This window comes from Plectrocnemia conspersa, unplaced genomic scaffold, assembly GCF_051122295.1.
Source record: "Plectrocnemia conspersa isolate PC_06_02 unplaced genomic scaffold, ASM5112229v1 ptg000010l, whole genome shotgun sequence".
NCBI lineage: Eukaryota > Metazoa > Arthropoda > Insecta > Trichoptera > Polycentropodidae > Plectrocnemia > Plectrocnemia conspersa.
In genome coordinates this window covers 20,882,889-20,907,500 of record NW_028277174.1, presented here as the reverse complement: position 1 = coordinate 20,907,500, position 24,612 = coordinate 20,882,889, and the positions used below count along the sequence as shown (strand labels likewise).

The 24,612-nt window shown below is 34.3% G+C and overlaps 1 protein-coding gene and 1 long non-coding RNA gene across 10 annotated transcripts in view; one reads left to right on the top strand and one right to left on the bottom strand.

Moving 5' to 3' along the window:
- pum (pumilio) overlaps window positions 1-24,612 on the top strand; it is a 138,163-nt gene that overhangs the window by 36,840 nt on the left and 76,711 nt on the right. For 4 of the 9 annotated variants that reach the window (XM_088195796.1, XM_088195793.1, XM_088195799.1 and 1 more), the window contains 8 exons: window positions 4,705-4,828; window positions 5,090-5,239; window positions 5,306-5,492; window positions 5,704-5,875; window positions 5,948-6,059; window positions 6,145-6,242; window positions 17,230-17,268; window positions 17,350-17,505. In XM_088195796.1, coding sequence (XP_088051922.1) covers window positions 4,705-4,828; window positions 5,090-5,239; window positions 5,306-5,492; window positions 5,704-5,875; window positions 5,948-6,059; window positions 6,145-6,242; window positions 17,230-17,268; window positions 17,350-17,505 — 1,038 coding nt within the window. Of the gene's footprint in view, window positions 1-4,704; window positions 4,829-5,089; window positions 5,240-5,305; window positions 5,493-5,703; window positions 6,060-6,144; window positions 6,243-17,229; window positions 17,269-17,349; window positions 17,506-24,612 lie in introns of all 9 variants that reach the window. The other 5 variants (XM_088195797.1, XM_088195795.1, XM_088195800.1 and 2 more) reach the window with 2 other exon arrangements.
- On the bottom strand, window positions 8,491-10,890 carry LOC148230970 (uncharacterized). The gene is made up of 2 exons (XR_015811190.1): window positions 9,939-10,890; window positions 8,491-9,834 (listed from the first exon to the last, which is right to left on the bottom strand). It is a non-coding gene; the product is annotated as an uncharacterized LOC148230970 (long non-coding RNA).

Genomic DNA, 24,612 nt, shown 5'->3' with positions numbered 1-24,612 from the left:
CAATTTTACACTGCATTTTGCGAGTCGTTGCTAATTTTATATTTTCAAATCAATAAAAATTGGCGATGAAAACGATATACAGTTTACATCGGAAACCTTTTCAGTGTTCGGTCACCTTCAATTTATAGTTTTTTACCGTGCTACAAGTAATTAAGAGAATATTGCGATCAACTAGTAAATTACAAAATAAAATCTGATTCCATTAGATTATTGTTACCATATAAAATACATTTAACTTTGAAAAAACTAAGAATAACAACATAAAAAAACAACAAATAAAGATAGCCAATTTTTTATAAGACTTTTCCATTAAAAGGCAAAATTAGTTGCGAAGTGAAAAATTTCGTTTAACCACTAATTTAATTTTTTAATCCGGCGACTCCACAGAAAACCCTGTTCGAAAAACCCGCTGGTTTGGAACTTGTGATATAGGGAGTGTAAAATATAATTCAATATAATAATATATATTTTTTAAAATACAAAAATATTTGTGCATTACGAATGAAATATGTGAAATCAAATGAAAGACATAAAAAATTATTTATATGAGAGTAAAAACGAAATAATTATGTTTAATGTTTTTTCTCTAATGTGAATTTTGTGTCTGTTTCTCCCTCACTGATATTTATATATTTGCTTTGAAACCGGAAGTGGAAATCCGAATGAAAGCATGCAGATATTCATCAGTCAGTACGGAAGAAAATTTATTCTTTCTAAAACCCTTTGCAAAAAATGCTCTTTCGTAAATACACATACTTCCAAATGCCACTATCATATTTTTCGCGAAACTGATTAATCCCTGAATTTTTTTTAGGTAGACAGCTGGATATTTTCCGACGCAAATCTTTTTCAACATTTCATTATTTTGTAACTCCAAAGTTTCCATTTGTAGTTGATGTGGTACATCGTCAATATCAATATTTAGGGGATTTAAAAACATTTTTATTTAATTTAATTTTTTACGAAAATCTTCTCGAAAATTCCCATTCTAAATCTTTAATAATTCCAATAAAGGTTGTCTTTTGTGTTTGCCTACCAATTGTATATATATATATATATGTATATCATTTTTTTTCATTATATGCTTCTTCAATAAACGTAGTTTAGATTCAAAATCCTTAATTTAAAAACATATCAACCAGTAATTTATCTTTACATTGCAGCCATAAATTAAGTTTATTTAGATATGTTGTAATATCTACCATAAATGCCAGTTTCATAGTAATTCATTCTTTATCCGAAAGTTGTGGGACAAAATTTTTATGCTCCGTTATGAAAATATCGATTTCTATACATAAATCAAAAAAATCTTAAAATAGCATCTCTACTTAACCATCTAACCGTTTAGTATTACTTAACATCCTTAAACTTCGATTCTATTTTTTGCAAAGTTGTGCAATATGTTTTGAACGAGATTTTTGTGAAGAGTGATTTGAATATAACATTTCATTTCTATATTTATATAAATTTTTTTATGTAAGTAATTGCAACTGGACCGCATATTAGCAAGTATGGCCAATCGGTTGTGGGTCGCAGAAAAATATCAAATGGGCCGCAGGTTGTCGACCCCTAGACCTCCTACAACGCATTCAACATTCAATCGGCCATTTGCGTACGGTTTTTTTTAGTAATTTTCAACCAATAAAATTCGCCCGATTTTCTATCGTGTCTGGAGACGCGGTTTTAAAGCAAGTTGCAATAGATTATGCTAAAATTGTAGAATTTAGAGAAAAATATATTTTTTAAAGATTTTATCTCAAAAATATAATTCTGTAAAAATGACTTTTTTTGAACACTTTGATTTTGTACGCAATTTTTTGTTTGTTTTTCGAAGTGGTAAAATGTAGGCTAGATGCGATAATTTGCCAAAATTAAAATTGCGAAGATTTGAAAAATAGAAGCTCAAAATAAGTGTCTAACCATCAGCATTATCTCTAGGTTTTATTTTTTTTAAGGTTTCTCTTACATATCAATTTGGTTTATATGCAAGAAACATTTTCTATATGATATGCAATTTGTTCTATACATTTAACGCAGTCTTCGTCTTTTTACTGTTTTATATATTTTTCACTTTCTCGATGACACCAGTTTTTTGTAGGAATTTATAAAATGACGCGCTGTAATTGTTTATTTCATTTTAAATTCTAATACAAAAAGCTTAAAACCAAAATAAATATTTCAGCGCTATTAAAAATGTCGAATATACTCTGCTTATATATTCAAGTTATTCTAACGGATGCTGCTAATAATGTCGTCATTACATGTTATCGATATTCAGATTAATTAGTGGCTTTTTAATATAAGTGTTATTCCATTTTGTATCGCAATCTAAAATTAGCAATAACTTGAACATTTTTATGTAATACATGCGCAATTTTTAACTGTAGATATTTAAAATACAACGTTTTGAATAGCTATAATTGTTTTTCGCAACCAGACATCTATGATCTCTATATTTTCAACACCGGAGTCGTTTATATTATTCACATACTCATGTTGTGATAAATCTCCGTGATTATAGTATTACCATCATCGTCATAATTATATTCAACATAGAGGCCTCCAAAAATACTAAAATCAGTCTGTGATTAAAAGAAAGTTGCTAATGTGCTGAAGAGTCTTCCGATTTTTTACATAACAGCAGCACACATATTTCATTTTTCTAATACATATAAACATATGCTACATACATACACTTCAATACAAGATTCCAATTTTATTACAAATAAGCATTAAATGTTTATAAAGCCTCGAGAGATATTTGCACCATTCCAATTTTTACACTTATATATCATATATTATATCGTTTTTCAATTGAAATTCTTGTAATAAAACGTTTAATTGGAAGAATATAACAGAGTGCAGTTTCGATATTTAAAAAATATGAAATTGAAGATAAATAAATTTGAATTTTGAAAATATTAAAGGACACTAATAAATATACCTCAGACAGTTTTGCTCGAAGAGGACAATTTTTTTATGAGGAAAATTCTCCTCAAAAGAAGATGTTTTGATACCACTTGAGAAGAAACAATAAAAACGTTGGACGTATGTTTTTTAGCATTCTATTAACTCACTCTTGCTTTTTATTATATACGCAGGAACGTAATTTCAGCTTTTTATTAAGATTCATAGTATTTCATTAAATGACATGTATTTTTCTATCCAAATTCATGGGGGTCCTTGTTTAGAATCACGCCAAAAACAATAAAATCGCACTGTCGCAGTGAAAACTCAATAATCTAATGTTCATATTATGACTTTTTACAACAATATTACGACTTAAAAATAAATGAGAATCGAATGAAGCATTTATAAATATTTTGACCAATAGGAGAGCGCAAAAAACAATTATCCCTTCACAAAAGTCAAAAATCCACGTCAAAAGCAATAAAATCGTGCCGTCGCAGTGGAAACTCAGTTATCTAGCGTTCATATTAATATTTTATAACAATAATACGACTTACAATAAGTGAGAATAGAATGAAGCATATCCAAACCAAATTTTGACTTAAATAAATGTTAATCTGATATGAATATGGAGAGTGAGCAACAGAATTCCATTCAAGAGCATTACTTTTTTCTCGCGTGATTCTCCCAGTATGAGACAGGTGCGTCGCCTTGTTCTCGCTGCTTAGTGCGTGGGGAACCCACACGCATTCCCCTTATATTTAAACTTTTTTAATGCTAATCTTGTCTTATCTACTAACTCCCGAATCGACATCTCTGTATTGGGTTCAATATCTACAGCTATACAGTCATCATCGATGATTTTTGGTGTCCCACTTCTAGGCTTGTCTTCCAAACAAAAATTTCCAAGTTTAAATCTTTTAAACCATTTTTTAAATTTACGAACCAGTAAAACTTAGCCTAGACGGCACAAATATTTTTGGTTGTTGTGGTTGCCGATTTTTTTGTGAAATTAATAGGTCATACAAACGCGTACTCGGAACGAAATCTTCCATTGAAACTTTAGGTGTTTTTTGTTGTTGCTATGTTCGTAAAGTACTCTCCAGGTGTTAATCCAAATACTACCGAAACCCGAACGATAAATAAGTCACAACTGACCGCCAAAGTTACTCAGTATAAAAACGTCCTTTTTGGGCACCCCTAATATATGTATACGTATGGAAAGTTACTAGCACCTGCCAGATAAATTATATTTTCACTGGTAAAAATATGTACTTATCGGTGAAAATGTATTCCGTTATGATTTCACTAAAATCACATATTTAAAAAAATATTTTCACTAGATTCAAAAATGTTTTTTTTGATAACCTGAGAACTTAGATCAGAACCAGGGACGTCATTTCAGCTTTCTCCGGGAAGAGGGGGGTCAAATTTGGTCAGTCAGTGGTCGTTTTCTCAATATTTCGCTTCATACTATTAAATGCATTTTTGTAAGCAAATGTCCCCCAAGTGACGTGCCCGTATATACGCTCAACTTATTTTCCATATTGTCAAAGTTGCTATTTCGTCTTTAGAGGCGCGCGCGTAAATCGTACCGAATGAAATTCGTCGGCTTTTAGACGGCTGGGCGCCGTCGGCGATAGTTTCATCTCGTCTACGAAAGTCTACGTCTACTACGCACATGTTTGTTTACGTCGTCATTTGCGGAATTTCGATCGCACGTTGCCTATAGATAATACACACGATGCACTCGAAGATATATAGTGTTTTCATCGTTTTCGTTCTCCTTTTCAGATCGCTCCTGCGGCCAAGAAGCTGTGGGACAAGACGGGCGGCGAAAGCAAGCCCGCCCCGCATCTGACGCCCCTGCCGTTTAGCCACGAACAGGTGTGGCGCGATCAAACGTGGTCCTCGCAAGGTAACGCGCTAAACTCTATTTTACGTCTCTCGATCTCGAAGGTCGCCCTCTGCGCTCGCAGGACCGAGGCGCGCGCGTCCCGGCGTGCGTCGCCATGGCGACCGGCGTCGGCCCGGCCGAGCCCCGCCCGGAGGCCGCGGCGGTAGCGGGCGACCCGTTCGAGGGCGGTCTTTTTGATTTTTCGTATTTTTTCGTCCCGCGCGCGACCAAAGCGAAACGCTCGATTGCGCGCGGCGCTCACGGTCGGATTTATTGTTGCAGTGGATCACGCGGTATCGCAGCCGATCGCGATGGGAGCTCGTAGAGGCCCGTTTCCAGCCGCAGACGCCGGCAACATTTTGTCTCCCAGAGACGCCACCGGCGGCTTGGGGGTCAAGATGGTAGAATACGTGCTCGGCGGTTCGCCGACAGGTACGAGCGTTCGTCGCCGAACTTCTGCCGCGAGCTCTCGCCTAACGAAACAAATATCATTTTTAGGCAAAGATAACCACATGTCCAATCTGGAGCCGCGGCTGCGATCGCTGAACCTCTCTAGCGGTGAGGTCGGCGAGCAGGGCGGAGAGAACAAGAGCGGCGAGCAGGGCGACCAGCCTCAGTCGAACGGAGCGCCGGCCCTGCACAACGGCAACGCGGGCATCCTCTCGGACGACGACAAAGGCTTCAAGTGAGTGCTCTTCGAAACCGGATCGACGAACCCGCGCGGAGTTATCTGCGGTGAATCACCGGCACCGAGAGCTGTCACCTTGACAGCGGCGCCGGTGACGTCGACCCCCCGCCGCCGGCCGCTGCGCGCGCATGCCTTTGTTATTGTTCCGTGCGCGGTCGCCGATCAGCTGTTTCGCGGCGATATGAACGCGCGCCTTCTCTCGTTGCAGTCGCACGCCCGGATCCAGGCAGCCCTCCCCGGCCGACGAGGAGGCCGCGCATCGCAACGGCAACTCAGTGGGGGGATCCGTCGGAGGTGTGGGATGCGTCGGCGAAGGGGCGCCCTTCGCGCCCATCATGCCGCAGCTGCCTCACCACATGCACACGATGCAACCGCATCAAGTCAGTGCCCACCACCTTCGAACTTTTACGTACCGTGATAAATCGACGATGACCGCGTCGTTCTCTTTACAGCCGCACCCCGGGATGATTGGACATCCCGGACAGATGGCCGGAGCGCCGCACTTGCAAAACTTACATTCCCAACACCCTCAACATCCACAGCATCACGCGCAACTTCATCCAGGTGACCGTCGTTTCTGCTTTCCTGCTTTTATTTTTGCTACGTTGCCGTTATGTTATATTGTAAAATACTTTCCTACGCTTTTCAGGATTAATGAACGATTCCATGAACCACATAGACACCCTCGCCCTGCAAATGGAACATCATCAACAGTTTGACAATTCAAATTTTGGACCATCGCAGCAGGTATAATATAACCTTGTGTTATATTTTTTTAACGTCTAACTTGTTTTTCAGTCTTCGTTATCCATATTAGATTCGCAAATATGTTGATAAACGTTTCTATTTCAGTAAAAACATTCAATAAAATAAAATTTAAGTGTTCTTTATAATTTATATATATTTACTCACTCTTCCCTGAATCACACATACTCTTTAATTTCTTCGCTACCATTTTTCCATCACACATGCTAAATGCACATTTGTGGATTCATATTTTTGTTTCTTTAATGCTTAAAATGACATAAAAGAATAAATGAAACATCATTCAGGGAAAGATATCAAATTATTAATTATATATACATATGTATATATAATATAAAGCTTTTATTTCTCATTACTGTTTATAATTAAATTTAGAATACGTTTTTTAAATAAAATTATTAATATCGTATATGTTAGTTGGATGACCAGATTATTGCGCACACGAAAATTCTGAACATAGACGATTGTTTGGTCATATATATATTTTACTTTTAATTCCAACTGCCTTATATTTTTCTCTATTTTTAAGTAAACATTTGTGTAATTATAGTAAATGTAAGTGTACCAATGTAAACTATTGATATAATTGTAAAATATTTTTAAAACATGAATTTTTAAATTAATATCATATTAACACCTGTTATATATACAGACATTATTTTTTATATATGTATATTGACATATGATCAGAATTTTTGCTGTGCGCATTTTTCGTTTGCGCAATTACCGAACCGTTTAGTTCGGCAGCTCACTAATATGTTTTTGAATGGTAATACAAGTTGTCATTTGTATGAAATGGTTTAAAATTGATTTAAATTAATTATATGCGTACAATATGTACACATCAAATTCTTATATAATCAGCTAAATCATTTTAAAATTTATTCAAATGGGCTAGGTAAAAGCAAAATAAACTAATCGTGACACGTCTTCTATTTCTTTATCCATTGAGGTAAAATCGCACATCTAATACGTAACCTATACCAACACTTCAGTTATAAAACTTGAAAAATAATATATATTTTACTCAGTAGTGTGATGATTCGTTAATTAACCACTTCACCTGAATGCAAAATAAATTTGGCGTTAGACGCACGTTCGCATTCATGCATGTGAACTTAACACTTAAAGCGTCGGAATCCGATTAACATGCTTTTTAGGAACTTGATCCTACAGTTTTTGGGTGTTTCCCTTAAAAAGTTATCAAGAGTTAACTGTTTGCCACTCTTCTTTTTCTTTTCTTCATATAGTATTTTATAACATGCTATGTCTATTGTTCGCCCTACGAACTTGAGATATGTGTTCTCCGTTGGGATCACAATCTTCCATAATATTTAAAAATTTGTCAAGATGTGTGAAGGCTTTTTTATTCATATTTTTTTATTGTTAGAGTTTTCCAAAATAAACCTGTCTCATCTACATTAAATATTTGGCTAGAGGAATATTCTCCATCTTCAATAATTTTGGATAATTAGGAAATAAATTCTTTTGCACCATCTTTATCCACATCAGCCGATTCTCTAGTAAATTTAATATTATGAAAAGAATACATCATTTTAAAATTGTTAAACCAACCGTTACTTGCTTGAAAAACAGTGTTAAATCTTCTTTTAATCTAGCCTATCAATCTTTGTGCAAACTAAGAGCCTTTGCTTGAATAATTGAAATACTCAGAGGGACATCTTTTTGATGTTGGTCATCGATCCATGATGACAAAAAATTTTCCATTTCATCCATGTTTTTTTTTAAACAATCTTTAAAGATATATTTCCATAATTTTGAGCGTATTCCTTAATCATATTTTTATTTAACATATCGTAGACCTGTTTGTATCATACGAATGTCCGATTGAAGCAAAAGATCAGAACGTCTAATAATTTCCATCTTGGTCTCGATGGTGTGAAGTTTATGAGTCCTTGATTTGTTTTTGTTTGTATCAACACTACAATTTTTTCGTTTCTCACTCATGTTTATAATTTTTTTTTTTAAAAAAAATTTAATTTAAAAAAATGTCATTTTTAAAATGTGCGAAAGTCGAGGTCCGCCTGTATATTATTCTAAATCTGCCTATATAAATGTCACACCATAACGAATTCTCGTTTAGAATCAATGCCAATAAATTCTATGATAGTCGCACATGTGGTGTTCGTATTCTGAACTCTCATTTTTATCGCTTATGGCATTTTGCAAAAGCTGACAAAAATTTTGCTTAAATTAAATATTTACAACCGAAAATTTCTCATTGATATTGCATTTGCTGAGTGCGCACACCAATTTTTATAATTATCAGTAGCATAATTTTAGTAATTTAGTAAAAGAAAGTAAAAATAATCCCGAGGATGAAGTGGGTAATTTTCTAGTCGTGTTGCCTCTAAAAATATAATTTAAAATAACAGTCGCCTGTAAATTGATCATAAACGATATGCTTCAATAGTACAATAGCTTCAGCCAAAAATAGCAGTTAAAGACCAATGATGCATCAAAGGTACACCACAGCATGCATACCTAAAGTATTTTTCTAAAATAATAGGTCAATTCTAGTCATAAATTCATCCCCAAATAGAATGTGATTTTTTTTCTATTATGATCTCTTCATTTCCAAATAAAATATGCAGTATTCCTAGCACCTTTTGTGATATAAGCATAAATATCTTCATCCTGGATAGGTTGAATAATTTTTCTTCTTTCAAGTTTTATTTTTTCTAATTGCTTATTTTACGAGCCTCATGGCAATAGCCGTTGTCTGTATTTGTTAGGTAACCATAAATATATTAAATTATCAAATCTTTTCCATTAGTAGGATTCGAAAAGATACATTAATCGTTGTAGATGCTGATTTTGGCATTGTTACTATTCAAATTCAGTCTTTTGACAGTCTGTAAAATGGCAGTATTGCTTTTCAGCTTCATATTTCATGTCTAATCTTCCTTCATTGTACATTGCACACTCCAAATCCGAGAGGACTAATCAAATAACAAGCTTTGGTGATCATTGCTCACATGGCAGTTGGTCACAGGAAGATTGGTCATGCGGATTATTGCTCACAAGAACATTAGTCACAAGACAACTTCTCACAACGAAAATTTGTCACAAATCGCTCACAAAATTAACAGGACACAAGGTGAAAACAAAATCAATTGATTAATATAAGAAATTAATAAATATTCATGCACTTTTTTAAGTAAATCTATTATTTCCTCAACAATATAAATACATATTAAATGATTTCATTTTAATATTAATAGGACACAAAGTGAGAAGAAAAATTAAACGATTGAAGTAATATACAATATTAATAAATATTTACTCACTTTTATAAATAATTTTTTACAGGTTGTATAATATTTTGGCAATTAGGTATTTTTGATTTAAAAATCGAAAGCATATGGATAATTTAAATTATAAAAACGTTAGGAAAGCTGCTGATTTGTTAAACTTAATTTATCGGATGAACAGTGATAGATATAAATATAATTACATAATAGCTGATCGTTCAAAAAATAAATAAAAGCAAATTAATGTATTCAATTATCATATAGCAAGTATGTTTTGTAACTCCCGTCGTAATGCGCAACTACTTTGAAAAGTGTATCATAATGTGCTCTTAAATTTCTGCCCTGGGTCATTCCCAATGAATCGCGGCAAACGTCCAATCACAGGGCAGAAATTTAAGAGCACATTATGATTGTGTTAAACGATGTTATTGCGTACTGACTCTTGAAAATAAATAGACTATAGCACATCTCAGCATTTTGTTTTAGCTGTCTTGGTTTAGAGTTTCATAATCATAATAAGCCTACCTTTAAGGCCTTGGTCTATTCCTTTTGGACGTTGTCAATAGTGCCAAAACATTTACCCCTTAACACCAACTTAATTTTTGGGAATAGCCGGAAGTCATGGAGAGCTAAATCAGATGAATAAGGAGGATAGCTGAGCACTACGATACCTTTATTGCCTAGTGTTCACTTACAGTCTTTGTTTGTGCGCTGGTGCATTATCACGCAACAACTAACTACTTTAGGCTTGGTATTTTGGTTGAACTTATTGAATTCTGGCCCATAGACGATTTAGAACGCTCAAATAATAATCTGCGTTCATCATCTCACCAATTAGCACGAATTCTTTGTGGATCACACCCATTGAATTAAAGAAAAAGACTCATGCTGATAACACCACGTTTTATCACTGTTGCAATGCTTAACATGAATTCCAGATCCATATTAGCCTTTCTTTTCATATTTTTTCAGTAGTTGATTTCTCGACCAATAACAAAAATGTAGTTATTTTTGCATAACTCGTGAATCAGAAGAGCTAGCGTCTAAAAAATTTCAGTGATAAATGTCAACCTAGACCTACAAAACGCATATCACAACTAAGAGTTAGTGCTACTAAAACAGGATATATGGAACTAGTCCTTGTGGATTTGGGACAGGTGGTGTATACATAATATGGAGAACAACAATATTTCAAAGATTATCAGAATACAGGAAATTATTATTATAGAATACTGGAAAATACATACAAATAACTGGTTTATAATCATATTTTTAGTTTACAAGAGGAAATTGAAAGGATAAAATAAGAGTAATAGTAAAAACTAAATGAGATAAATTAGAGAAAAAGACAAAAACATTTCACAATGTTTAAAATAGGAAGAAAAAATTCATAAATTAATTATTTTAAATTAATAACATTTAATCGGTCAGACACTTATTAATCAGTGTTTCTGGGGTCGATAGTTATCAGGCACGTGAGTGATTATTTGAATATGTTTATTGTGTTGCCATCTCTTATAAATATAAAAATAAAATTGCAACGTAATATTTTTTTCGGAAATATAGATCAAAGCGGCTGTTTGCATCGATAATCCTTAGAACTCAAAATGCCATCGTAAATTATTTTTGATGTTTGACAAAGCCATAAAATATATCCCAAACTCAATTCGACTCACTACTTTTTAACCTGTGAAGGACTTCTTCTGGTGTCATGTCTGATTTCAGTCGTTAGCTACCTATTACGACTTGTTAATTAGGTCCTTTGCTGTATGAAACTTTTTTTCAGCTGTCATCCCCGTTCTTAGGTTTATGTTTTGCAAGCAAGACATTTTCTATTTTCCAATCCATTTTTTCTTAAATTTCTCCAATTTTTGTGGTATAAGGAAATTTATATTTTGAACCCTCGGATCATGTGTCTGAAGTACTACATCTTCCTTGGTTGAAAGAAAGTCTCATCCCATCATGAAGATAATTTAATCATCCGAGATTCTTGGTCCATGAAAGTTTTAGCATACGTGAACGACTGACTGAAATAAGTAATGAATTTTTTTCGTGTATACAGATGCATCCATCAAACCTGTTTATGTTTCGTTTTTTTGTCACACTATTTGGTCAGTGCTCACAATGATTTTAACTATTATTGATGGCATAGTTTCAGCAATATGTTAATTTTAAAATTTCAGTCGCTCCCAAATTTGCCAGCTGAAGGAGCATATTTTTCTTTTTAACCTGGAGTAATTGAAAATTATAATTATACGTATATCAAGAGTTGATGCATTTTATGTTTATACTTAAATTCGAGTTTGGTCATGTTATAGTTACGGATTCTGGGGATTAATAAGTTAATATGACCTGGCATAATATTTTATATATTTTTCGGTATGTTTATACCAATGCTCTTTAATTTATTCTATTAAAAATCAATTACGAATTTGTTTAATATTAGAATAGAAAGGCGTGTTATATATTATTTCTATCGCTTTGTTTTAAATATATTGCTGATTTTACTCCACTCTGAGCAAGGTTATGTTATTTACATTCTAAATAGCTGTATATATAGTCAAATTTTATTTTTAGTTGATAATGGCTTCATTTGTTAAATATCGATTTTAAAGCCACACAATGGCAGCATCAAATTAACGTTAAACCTAAGTTCTGCGATCTATAGCTTTTCTTTTAATGCAGTTTCCTTGTTCCCTATTTTAAGGTGGAGGCAAGGGTTGTCTGTGAGTTGTTGATATTATTACTTAAATTATATCATCATTTAATTTAATTTTCCATTTAATAAAATAATTATGCAGGTTCAAGATTTTTATGATTTAATTTCAATTGGTCATACCATAACAACTAGTTACGATGGTTGTGCCGGCAGCGTACATTGCTGAATCAGTATTTTTTAATTTCATTGTTGTAAAGAATAAAGGTGACAGTCTTAGTAAACTAAAATCAGGGGATTTGTATTTAAATAATTTATGTTAAGCTTCAATGCAACACTGTTGAATGTTTTTTCAATATCTAATAAGTGTTTTGTTTTAGTATTGTTGCTTTGACAGGTTAATAGCTGCAATCGGAGCATTACTGACCGCTTATCAAAAAGTTGATCATTTATAATTTTTAACTCGCCAAATAATAAAAGTTTTATTCAAAAATTAATACCCTTTGTTGCCAATGATGACTCAATTTCATTGTTATTTTATTAATTTATTGAAAGATTAAATTAATGAATGCTACAATGGAATTGTAATAAATTAAATGAATGGTACTAGATTTACATGAAAACATATTTAATGTCAGTTGTTTTGACCATTGATATTGACAATTACATAATATTAATTGTGGTTGTAAGTAAATTTGTGTTAATTAAAAGTAAAAGGACTTAATGATTTAAAAAAATATATTTTGCACTATTGTATTGTATTTTTCATTTAAAGAAGTATTGATTACCTTATTGCTACTTGACTAGCTCCTTTTCTGATTTTTAGCTTAACTTCCTAATGGCTCGATCATAGAAGTACCTGCATTATTTGAACTGCCGCTTATGTAAAAATTCAATGAAAGATATAGTAAGCAACCATTCAAAATATTGATGACAATAATTACAAATAATAATTTCTAATATTCTTTATATTTTTTTTTTCGGAATCAATTTGAAACATTTTTTAATATGAATAATATTATTAAATTCATAGTGCAATTCCAAAACCGATGTTATATTAAAATAAATATGAATTTGGATGTTTTGTGGTTTTATATTATGATGCATTGTCTGATTCGTATTCTTGCTGCTGAATTTATAGTCTGTTTGCTTTTTTATTTCTGATTTTGTTTCTTTCAGCCCTATGGTTGCCATGTAACAATATCGATGTATTTATATGCAGTCAACTGTTTATAGTCGATAAATTATTTTCATAAACCTGCATAAAGTACTAAATTGATCATAAAATACTAAATCTATTGCACAGCAATAAATTTTTTTACCAAGGTTTCGTGCGAAAAGGTGGAAGAGCGAGTTATCGCCACTGACTGGATCACTTGACACTTGTGAGTCGAATATAATCATTCTTTCGATACTATAGGGTTAATTCATTTTGAAATGTATGAACGGTTTTCTGCCCTCTTACTTTTAATAGAAGTTTCTTACCTCAAGTCATCTTCTTGTAAAGTTTACTTTTTTCAGTTGCACTTGTTTATTCATGTTTCTGGACTAGTGTGAAAATTGCCTACATTGCTAATATAATAACTAATATAAGTGTTTAGGATTGTAGCGGAAAATTTATGATTTTCACTAGTAAAAGGTTTCAATTCAACACTTGTGATTGTGATTATATAATGCTTAAATCATTATTACATATTACGCGACTGGAGAGATTGCATAATTGAATTTTTCAATATTGGCTTTTTTTAACAATAAAAATCAAACAAATACCATCTTGAACATAGCAACTACATAATTTGATCAACTTTTTAACGCAGGATAGTTTCATTGTGCATTGAAGTTGAAATGTTTAGTCATGAGAACCTATGCAATATATAGTATGAGTATAAAATTATTAGTAGTAACATGAATTTTATTATCCTAAAGCCTATAAAAACTTTTAATAATACCTAAATAGTGCTTTGTTCAGTGATTTAAAGTTTATGGACACAACCCTTTGAAATCGATAATTTGTATAGGTTGTAAATAATTTATCTATTTTAGATGATCTCTTTCCAATACCGATAAATATGAGACAAAAATTAAACATGAATCAAGATGGCAATTAGTGCAATGATATAATTATCAGGGATATGAAGGTAAAAAAGCAATGTCTTATATTTTAGTGCCGGGAAAAAAATTTAAATATCTCGGAACACTAAGGGGAAATCTGTCAATCATTGAAAGAAGCTGAGGGGTATAATAATCAGATAAGCCTGAAAATTCAATTATATGGACCCAATTTATTTAGATCGGAAACAGCAGTATTAGCATGTTTGCATCTTGCTTAACCCTTAGTTACTCGCACAAAGAAAATTACATAACTGCTCGCATGGGGTCACAGGTGACCCCAAATTGTAGGAATAATTTTTATTATTTATTAAATATATAAGTAAATAAAACTTGTTTATTATTAAAGTGCTTTATTAATTCTATTATAATTAAAAGGAATAACATTAACTAAATATCTAATTAAACAAAAACAAGCTAAATTAAAATAATTATCAAAAATTAACAATTTATACTTATACTGAGATAAAGTTAAAATTTTAGAATATTCTTAGGAACTCTCCGAATCACTTTTATTACACTGTTGACAGTATATTTGAGAGTGATCATTGCACACAAACTTTGCGTTTAGTTTTACTAGTTTTGTTTGGCAAAAAATCCTGAGGTATATCGGGTTTGTTTTTCTTGAGTGTTCCAACTAAAGTGAGCTTGTAGGGTGGATCCAATAATTCATTTGCGAGTTTCACGCTCGTATACCAATTGTCTACGGTAACATTACGGTTACTTTCTTTTATCGGCTCTGCAAGACGTTTTACTATGTCATTTGGGCTGTTTGAGACTTGGTAAGGACCCGTAGGTTGTTTGCCAGAATAAACCTCAAAGGCCAGCAAATAAAATGTTTTGGAGTCTACCAATGCTTGGTTTTTTATACCGTATTTATTTGGTTTGCTTGGCATGTAAACTTTGCCTTTGAAACGGCCACGGAACCCAATTAATCTCTTTCAAAAAAGTAACGTAATTACTCGCATGGGGTCACCGCTTAAGAGCGCAGCGACACATCCTTCCACTCCCGTTCCTTGGTCGCTACAGGAATACAAACTTCGACCCGGGTTATGAAGCTAGCGGGAGCGCGGGGAATTTCGAGAAAGAGCAAATGCTTCATTTTTTAATGCGAAATTGCTTTGACCCCATGCGAGTAATTAAGGGTTAACCATAGTGGAGCTGTTTGTGTGAAGTGGCAGTATATGTAAATGCTTATTATTACATATTAGTAATGAGGAAAACAAAGCTCTCAGTCAGCGTCAGCTCAGATGTCAGGATTTCGGGACTCTTCCTGAGGCCCCCCTGTATACTGCCATAGGGTTGCGTCTCTTCATATATGTATATCATAACTGAATGGGCCCCGCATATAATATTTTTCTTAGGCCACGTAAAACTCCCAGCAGGCTCTGCTTTCAGTAACGAGGAAAATAATTAAAGTGTTTACAAAATAAATTAATACATAAATTTAAATTATTTTATCGCATTTTTTATTATAGTAAGAAATTATTTTTAATCTAATTCTATCATAAAAATATAATATATATCTGTTTATAAAAATCATAAGGTTCGCAATTAAAAAAATCAGTAAACATTGTGAGAGCTAAATTCAGAACGAAAATAGTTATTGTGTAGATTAGGTATTTAGTAAAATTACACAACATACAACATATTAATAATGTTATTTGTATAATAATTTGTATCTTTAACCGATTGTTTGTCCTTGCCGTTATGGGTCTTTCCTTTGTTCTCCCTTTTCATCCTAACCTTATTCTAGTTATTTTAATCTATCAAAACGAAGAGAAATTTATGGAACTGCGCATACAGAAGATGGAACATATTTAAGATTATATTACGTAACCTTATTTGCTGTCAATTCTATTGTATTTTTAAAGTTTAACTATAATTTCTTGCCTTAAATAACTTTTTGATAGTTGAATTAATAAAGTTATTGCACCAGAGTAATATTTATATTTTTACTGATTTTTTAAATTAAATTTTAATTGATTTAAAATATAGTGTCAACCAAAAATAAACGTTTATTATTTTCAGAACATGATTCAAGTTGTTAATAATAAATACAGAAAATCCCTATTATATTTAATTTTACTAAATTTAAAGTTCAAATAATTATATGTGGATCATTTATTGAAATTATATGTTACTAACAATAATAAGTGTATTTTCTTTAGCATTTATAAATTAACCGTTTTCTTTATATATCGAATTATATGATATGTTAAATATGTTAATTAGGATTTATTACAATTTTTTATTATTATAATAATAGAATTTGTTAGTTGATCTTAAATTTATAATTATGTAAAGATTATAACAATTGAAACGTGATATGGTACTTACTGTTATCAGGGGACCAATTTTTAAATGTTTTTTTTCGAAATGAATGTATCAAGATTTTTTTCAACTGGAAGCAAATTAAAGACATTCATTTTGAACATTTTAATCAAACAAAAAAACCGTATCACAATAGAAACCTAAAATAATATTAAAAAAATGCTCCCCAATGAAAACGGAAATGACCAAGATATGTTATGAATTAATGTGAAATGTTAAATTTTTACTAAATTCGAAAAAGCACGGAAAATTTAAATCCAATTTTCTAAATATAAAAATGAAAACTTGAAACATCGAGTGTTTGGATGATAATCATAGAGAATAACATATATCATAGTCTTAAATATTTTCCTACGTAACATATTTTTGCATTAATATTGTTCTCTTCACATCTCGGCTGTAGAAAGGAAAATAAATTTTAACGAAAATAGACAAATTGGTTGAAAACTAAGCTCACGATAATTTTATTGATTTATGAATTTTTTTATGTACTCGAAATGAGAAAATATGTGTAACAAATATTTAAATAAAATATATTTTTGTTTATAAATGATAAAACAGTTCGCTGCTCTTACATCGCAATTTCTTGTTTTAGTCCAATTTGGGGTTCATAGATGTCACTAGGAGAACGATTGTAAATATTATTCTTATGTTTTAATCTAATTTGGCGTTAATATTTTCTTGTGAATATATGAATTATTTTTTCGTAAAATAGGGATATGCTGCTCCACCCGCTGGATCTGGTACGCAATCATTAGTGAACGGCGGAGGAGTCGGGTTAGGCGTGGGGGTCGGGGTGCTTCCACAGCAACAGCAACAGCTTTCCGAACAACAACAGCAACAGCAGCAACAACACAATTTCGACGTACAGGTAATGATCTTTTTTTATTATTATTTCATTCGCAATAAACCATTCGTTTAATTTCGACGCATAGGTTGTTTAAAAATTAACAAGCATATACCCTCATCGTGCTGTAATAATGGCAAATTTTCCGTTGTAAATAAATGTATCTGTAATAAATTTTCATACTTCACACCCCCCTGCACTTGTGGGATTAACAATGAAAAGGGTAGAGAGCGAGTCCTCCCCGTGTCAGTTTTCAAAAGGGTTGATTTCTGATTTTGTTCCGCTGACCACCGTACCCCAACGAAACGTATACGTACATAGAATTTAAATTGCGGACGCGTCGTATTTGTCTTATTGACTAATGAATTATATATCAGCGGCTCGAGTTTGTTCTCGAATTCGGATATCGTTTTGCTGAATTGGAATATCGTTAATATTTATCGCTCCTTTCCGACGATTTAGTCTCGAGTCTTTATTTATTGCGACTGCGCGCTCGTGTGTTTTTGAAAATATGAAATTAATAATGTCACGGCGACGTCTTGCCGGGGGAGCGCTATTTAGTTTACTAAGCTGTCGTTATTCACCTGCCTACGGTGGAATTGAACTCTTGGGAAATTAAGCCTCGATGCTTTGCCGCAAACAGTTATCTCTGTCTGTCCTTAGAAGAGTAAATATAATTAACTCTAAACCCTAATTATGAGAATCATATATACTCTTTACTGTTCGTGCGGTCTAACTGATCAAAAATTTACGCTCGCGCAAATCCTACTTTGGCGATGTTGAATTTAATTTTTCATCTTGCGTAATGCCAGGCGTAACAAAAGCTCTCGCCTTGCCCCGTACACATACGTGGCGCGCGCACACGCTCCTAGTCCGTTCCATAAACTTGATGCAATTTTTTACGTCGGATAATTTTGCTTTATATATCCCCGCACTGCCGCATTCGTTCGACGGATTTAATTAAAGGGCGCGCTTCGTTTTTCGGACACGCGGAGGGTTCGGCTTTCTTTTGACACCCAAAACTGGACAGTTTTTTCGCATCGAAAATTTTTCGCCGCTCTCCAAATCGCAATAATTGCACATTGTTCGCCGCCGGCTATAGTGCTCTTCGCGCACGTCCCAAATCGAACGTTCGAATCTCACACCTTTGATCTATTTCTACGCCGAAGAACGTCGTGCCAGTCGCCAATTCTATTTCCGTTCAATCTTACCTGTAAAAAGGAGTTGCGTTCGGAATCTGGGGAATCGTTAATTTAATCTTCAATGTTGGGCGATGCATACGCTCGCGTACATATTTGGCCGTGTCGAAAATATACACTCGAAGCGTTATTATATTGCATGCAAACAGAGCGTTGCGTTAACGGTGTTTGCATAAGTTACATATTTTAATTCAATTTTTTGTCGGTTGAAAATATTAATTACGGACGTAATTTCGTCATTTATTTCTACGCGATAAGCTCTTCCTGTTGACTAACGCGCGTGAAATGTACGCGAATAATATTTAAACGTACAAAATAATCGATGGCGCCGTAAAACTCTCGCTGTGTCCGCATCGAGGTGCGCTTCGTGGGTTACGTTGCACGTGAAGACAATCTCAGGGCCCGAACCTTAAACAAACCTAGAAAAATCAATATATGTACCCATCTATCCTATAATTCTCTGAGTTTGTTGCTCGTTTGTTTGTTTGTCATAAATCCACACGCTCGACTCTAGAACCGCCCGAACTTAGCATGCTATCAAATGTAACCGAAAAGAAGAGTGTGGGTTAGGTTTTTGCATGTTGGTCCATCGCTTCGTGTAGCCTCTGTTTAAGTTTTCCGTCGGACGCCGACAGCGAGTAATAGATATATAGCGTAAGTTCCGCTATAATTATTTAATCTTTTTATGTTTAGCTATATCGGTGGTACAGCGGTCTTTTAGTGTCAGCCAATTATGCACGACAGTAGAACTAATTTTGCTGTATAGAATTGACGCACGAAGTCAGTCGTGTGGCGTAAATTGACAATGGTTTCATAAAAATATAAGCGCACACTCGAATTATAACAAGTCGAAAATTTATTATAAGTCGCCGACTATTAACATGTAAGACTTTGGTTCGAGTCCCATATGGATCCTATTGTTTTACAATTTCTTCGGATCGGAATAAGTTTACCTATATTTTCCTAATCTCACGGATATATATTGTGATGATTAATTAAAATCGATCTCTAATAATAAGCTACTTCATAAGAGATATGTATATATATATATATATTATTTGTATAAAAATAAAATTATGCAGATGCAAAGTGATTACATAATATAATTTTGCAGTAATTTCTTATGAATAAAATATTTGTGTGATTTGGATTCTAATAATAATTGTAAACTCACCAGAAAGCCCTAGATGTGAACAGGGCCATAACGAATGAATTGGACATTAGATTCAATCCATTTGCTACCGTTCTCCGCGCCCAGCTCGTCACTCCTTCATCCCCCGTTAATTAGTTCGGGGTAGTAACCACCGACGGACGCTTCGTATATCTATTTGCCGCGCCCTCGGCATTAACCGGCTGCGGCGCCTAATTGCGCATTGTCCATCGGCGGCTCGACCTGCGTTTAACCGCGCGTGTATAACGTTGCGATTTTACCGTCGATTCCTAAGCTTCGTCGCATACCTGAGCCTCCCTAATGTAAAAGTAATGAGACGGCTTTGTATCTGCACTCTAGATGCATGCAGCTTCTGCGCTTTCCGCGTTGCGTGCTCTTTATTACATCTCCTGTCTTTTCATGACAATTTAACCAGGTTTCCTTTGACGACGTCGGTCGCTTCTCTCCGAGCTTGGATAATTAGATTCGTACGTGTCTATGCACGCGCCGTATATTAATTTCGAATACGTTTTTATTATAAAGCCGTTTAATTTCCTTGTATATACTTTAATAACTAGCTGCTCGAATTTGAGCGAGGAACGAGCGGCTCCCGAGATAAGCTAGCAGATTCTCCTCTCGCTCGCCTTATTACACTTCCAAGTGCAATTATGAAATTTTGATAGCTTTCGCAACTTTTCTGATGCGCTGTTATTCTCGCGGACCTTTTCGCCGTCGCTTTTCGCGCAGATGGACTGTTTTTTGTTCGTATTAAATAGTATCCACGGCGAAATAACGTCGACAAAGCATTCACAATATTTACCAAGTGTCCTTTTGGCAGGTAAACTCGCGGAGCCATGCTTCGTACCGGGCGTCCCGGCGGATTTGATATTATTTATATTTACAACCCCCAGCGACATCCCCGAAGTATCTTAAATATCTACCCCTCCGTCTCTGGACTGTTTCTCCTCCCGTTTCGCCGTTTGTTATGGATATATTTTATCGATCGCGTTATATGTAGCTAAATATTCAGCGTCGCGCGACTGCGCCGCCGAAGATAACGAATTAATCGAACGCTTCTTGCGGTAGTGTAGACTGAAAAAGAATTTGCCAATAAGGGTAGTGGTTGCCGAGTTTATTCGTCTCTGCGGCGACGCTACGGGACAGGTTCGCGCCCGCCGTAAATACGTCCTCGTAAATTCGTCCTGCAGTTCGGCCTTCATACCATAAGTGCTCGTTTCGCGATATTAGCGATATTCCTCGTAGCGCGAACGCCGACGTCAGGTCGTCGTCCCGCGGGAATACCTTTCGATATTTTCTGAAATTAAAGGGGACGCAAACTTTGAAAATTCGGACGCCGTAGAAACGTAGCTACAATTGAATTACGGCGCTCCCGCGGAGGGACGCGAGAAAAAATAAAAATGCGAAATTATGTTCATGGAAGTTAGATTTAAATCACAATCTTCGGATAAAAAGTTTGCGCGCACCTTTGAGTGAAATTTGTGCTCGTCTTTCGAAATTAACGCCGCATATACACGTCGGCGCCCGTCAGGTGTTGTACGTCTTAATTTTAATGACGATGTGACTTGATAATCTTTCACACGGTGAACCGAGTGCGCTTTGGAAGTTCGCTAGGCGGATGCGATAAATCTTGGCAGGGAACGCGAGCGCTAACCGCAAGATAGAGCGGCCCCGATTTTTTAATCGCGCTTCGTTGGCTTTTTTGCATCCGAAGCCAGAGATTCTCGACGCATCATCACAATATATAGATCGTCGGTCGCGATGCGTATCGATGAGAACGCTGGCAGTCATCGTGATCAGTGGTGTAGTTCCAAAAAAAGTACCGGAACGCTACTCCCCATTAGGATGATTAATGAGATTTCCGTTTTTGTGAACCCAGAGACGATTACCGTGGTTATTTATTATGTTTGTTGCGTTGTAGTTGGATTGTGCAGTGTGTAACACCTCGATATTCATACATCATAATTAAACATGAAATGATCTAACGGAATTAAATAAATAACAATCATTATCAACTCCAAACTCTCAGTAAGAAAGAAAAAAAACGATGGACTTCAATTAGCAAGCGACGAAAAATATCAACAAATAAATGATTTAATTTTTCATCTTCTCAGTAGCGCATTTTATGATTGAGTTAAGAATGAATTATTTGTTAACTTCTTAAATGGTATATGATGCAAACAGTAGAACCTCGACAAAAAAATATTTGACTTGACTTTCAAGCAATGTCTCGATATGCATACAAGCAAAAAAACTTATTGCGTAACTTAAAAAAGACTTTCTGTGCTGCAGTTATATAAATATATAAAATAACCACCGTTGCGACATATTTTCTAAAATCACGTTTTATTCAAAATATTACAATTAAGTATTAAAATTTATTAAAAATGTCTACTCACAATATTTAACTGTGTTTTGTTTGCTGCTAAGTGTTGCCATATAGTGAATTGATTCCTCCCTAAATCTCATAAAACATTTGTAGAACGATTGATATCAGTAGACGTCCATAGCACTCGTGGAACATCTTATGTTGACGTCAACTGACGTCCGTAGCATCGAAAGGGTTAATTTAGGTAGTATGTATTTACCGTTTCAATTGCCATTAATCCATTTTAATTCTTCCCATTGAAGTGGATTATTGGATTTTCAATTCATTTCAATGGGAAAAATTGATTTGAGTTACGAGCTCCGTTGCGGAACGACGGAGGCACCACTAAAATCAAAATATTGTACGGGAATCATAATCATTGCATTATTTTAGAGCCTAGTACACACACTAAGGGATTTTGCTGCGATTCAATGTTTCGTTGTATTCCGGGAATATTAACGAAACTTTGTCGAATGAAGCAATCTTATCTTGCATAATTTGTTTACGTACAGACCATTCGCAATTCGTACATCATCACAACGAAATGTCAAAATTCGAATTTTAAATGAGCAGTGGTTTGCATTATTCGCGTCTTATATGAGTTATAATTATTTTAAGTTTCTTCCAAATTTACGAAATCGAGGTATATTTTACTTTTTTTATGGTTTGATGTTAAACGAATTATTTTTATTTATTTTACGACAATCCAAAACAAAAAAAAACAATGAACAATATAAACAATCTGACTTAATTATTTTTTTATAGTTCTGTTATTGGATTCGAAATTCTGGTATAATCCGTAAGCTGACATATAGATACATACTGGTAGTAGAGACGCCCTTTGACTTCTGAAAGAAGTGCCGGAGGGCGCTTCGAACCCACTGCACCACTGGTCGTGATGCCTAACAGCTCGCCGATTACGCGTCTGACACGATAAAATAAATACCTGAAGACAAATTGGCCGGATTGCCGCGGCGACGGAATTAGGTTGGCCTGCTGCAACTGGAGAGCGTCATTCGGTCCTTCGGGTGCGCGGGGAGCGCGTTGCATCAACGCCTGAACTGCGTTTCCTTATAACACTCGTTCACATTCTTAGGGACTAACTGAGGGACTTTGTAAATATATGCGCCAGACCACAGCTTCATACATAAAATTAAAAAAACAACTATATGAAGCTCTCCCAACTCCCTGTATGAAATATGAAAGATGTATATCTGTTGCTACTTCATTTAGTAATCGGATTGCTTTCGCTAAAGGCGGATTTAACAGTATGTTTGATTTCAAAATAGAAAATCGCAATGCATAAGCTTGTTTCGGATCAAAACAACCGTAGTTCGTCAAAAATAGAGTGACAGCGCGCAGAAGCATCTCGGTATCTTGTACAAATGCTTAATTACATAACAATTTCTACGGGAGCTCAGTGACTCATATCCCACTATGCTTAAATTTGTTTATAAATATTCAAGAGGAAAGTATCTATATATTCCTGTAAAATACAAAAACTCGACTGCTTCCAACATATCACTTCGAATCATTTATCCCTATAATTTTTATGCTGTATTTGAAATATTTACCACGGTCAAAATTTATATTATATAAATAGATTATAGATGGTTACCTTTTGCAAGTAGAAAATCTTTCAGGGTCTAGGTTTTTAGATAACGTTATGAAGAAATCCTTTTTATATTTTTTTTATGGCAATAATAACTAGTTGACAATTAATAACTGCGACACTGAAATCTGCCATGTCTTTGTTAAAAATTCATAGTAATGTCGAATAAAAATCCATTTTCTGAGTATGTAGAGCTTATGACTGAGCTCTGTGTGGAATAAGCTCGCCAAAGCATTTATAGGGTTGAATCAGTATTATTCTCTCACTCCCTGGTTAAGCATTACCACTACAACGGCGAGGATAGTATTTTACAACTTTATAGTAGTGGTATTGGGACGAATTACATTAAAACCGAAATTTGACTAGTAAAAGTCCGCATGAAACAATTTCCACTCTTCACTTTAGTACCAGAAATTTTGGGAACATATCATGGATTGATTACTCTATTTTTCCAAAAGCTTGCGTATAATTCTTCGATCAAAGAAAATATATTGAAATATATGAAAATATATTTTTATTTATTAAAAAAATATAATTCTGGCGTCAGTCAAAAGGCCGCACCAATGAAGCCAAAAGGTCACATGCGGTATTAAGGCCGCAAATTCCCTAGCCCCTGCATTAGACATTGATGTCTATTTTTCGATGTTCGTTCTTTATTGGAGAATTTTTGCTGCGAGATATACTATGTGATGATCGATATTAATTATAATTACATATAATATAATAATCACTTATTCCTATCTCCAAAACATGAAAGAAATTAAATAAAAAACCTTAGAGTTTA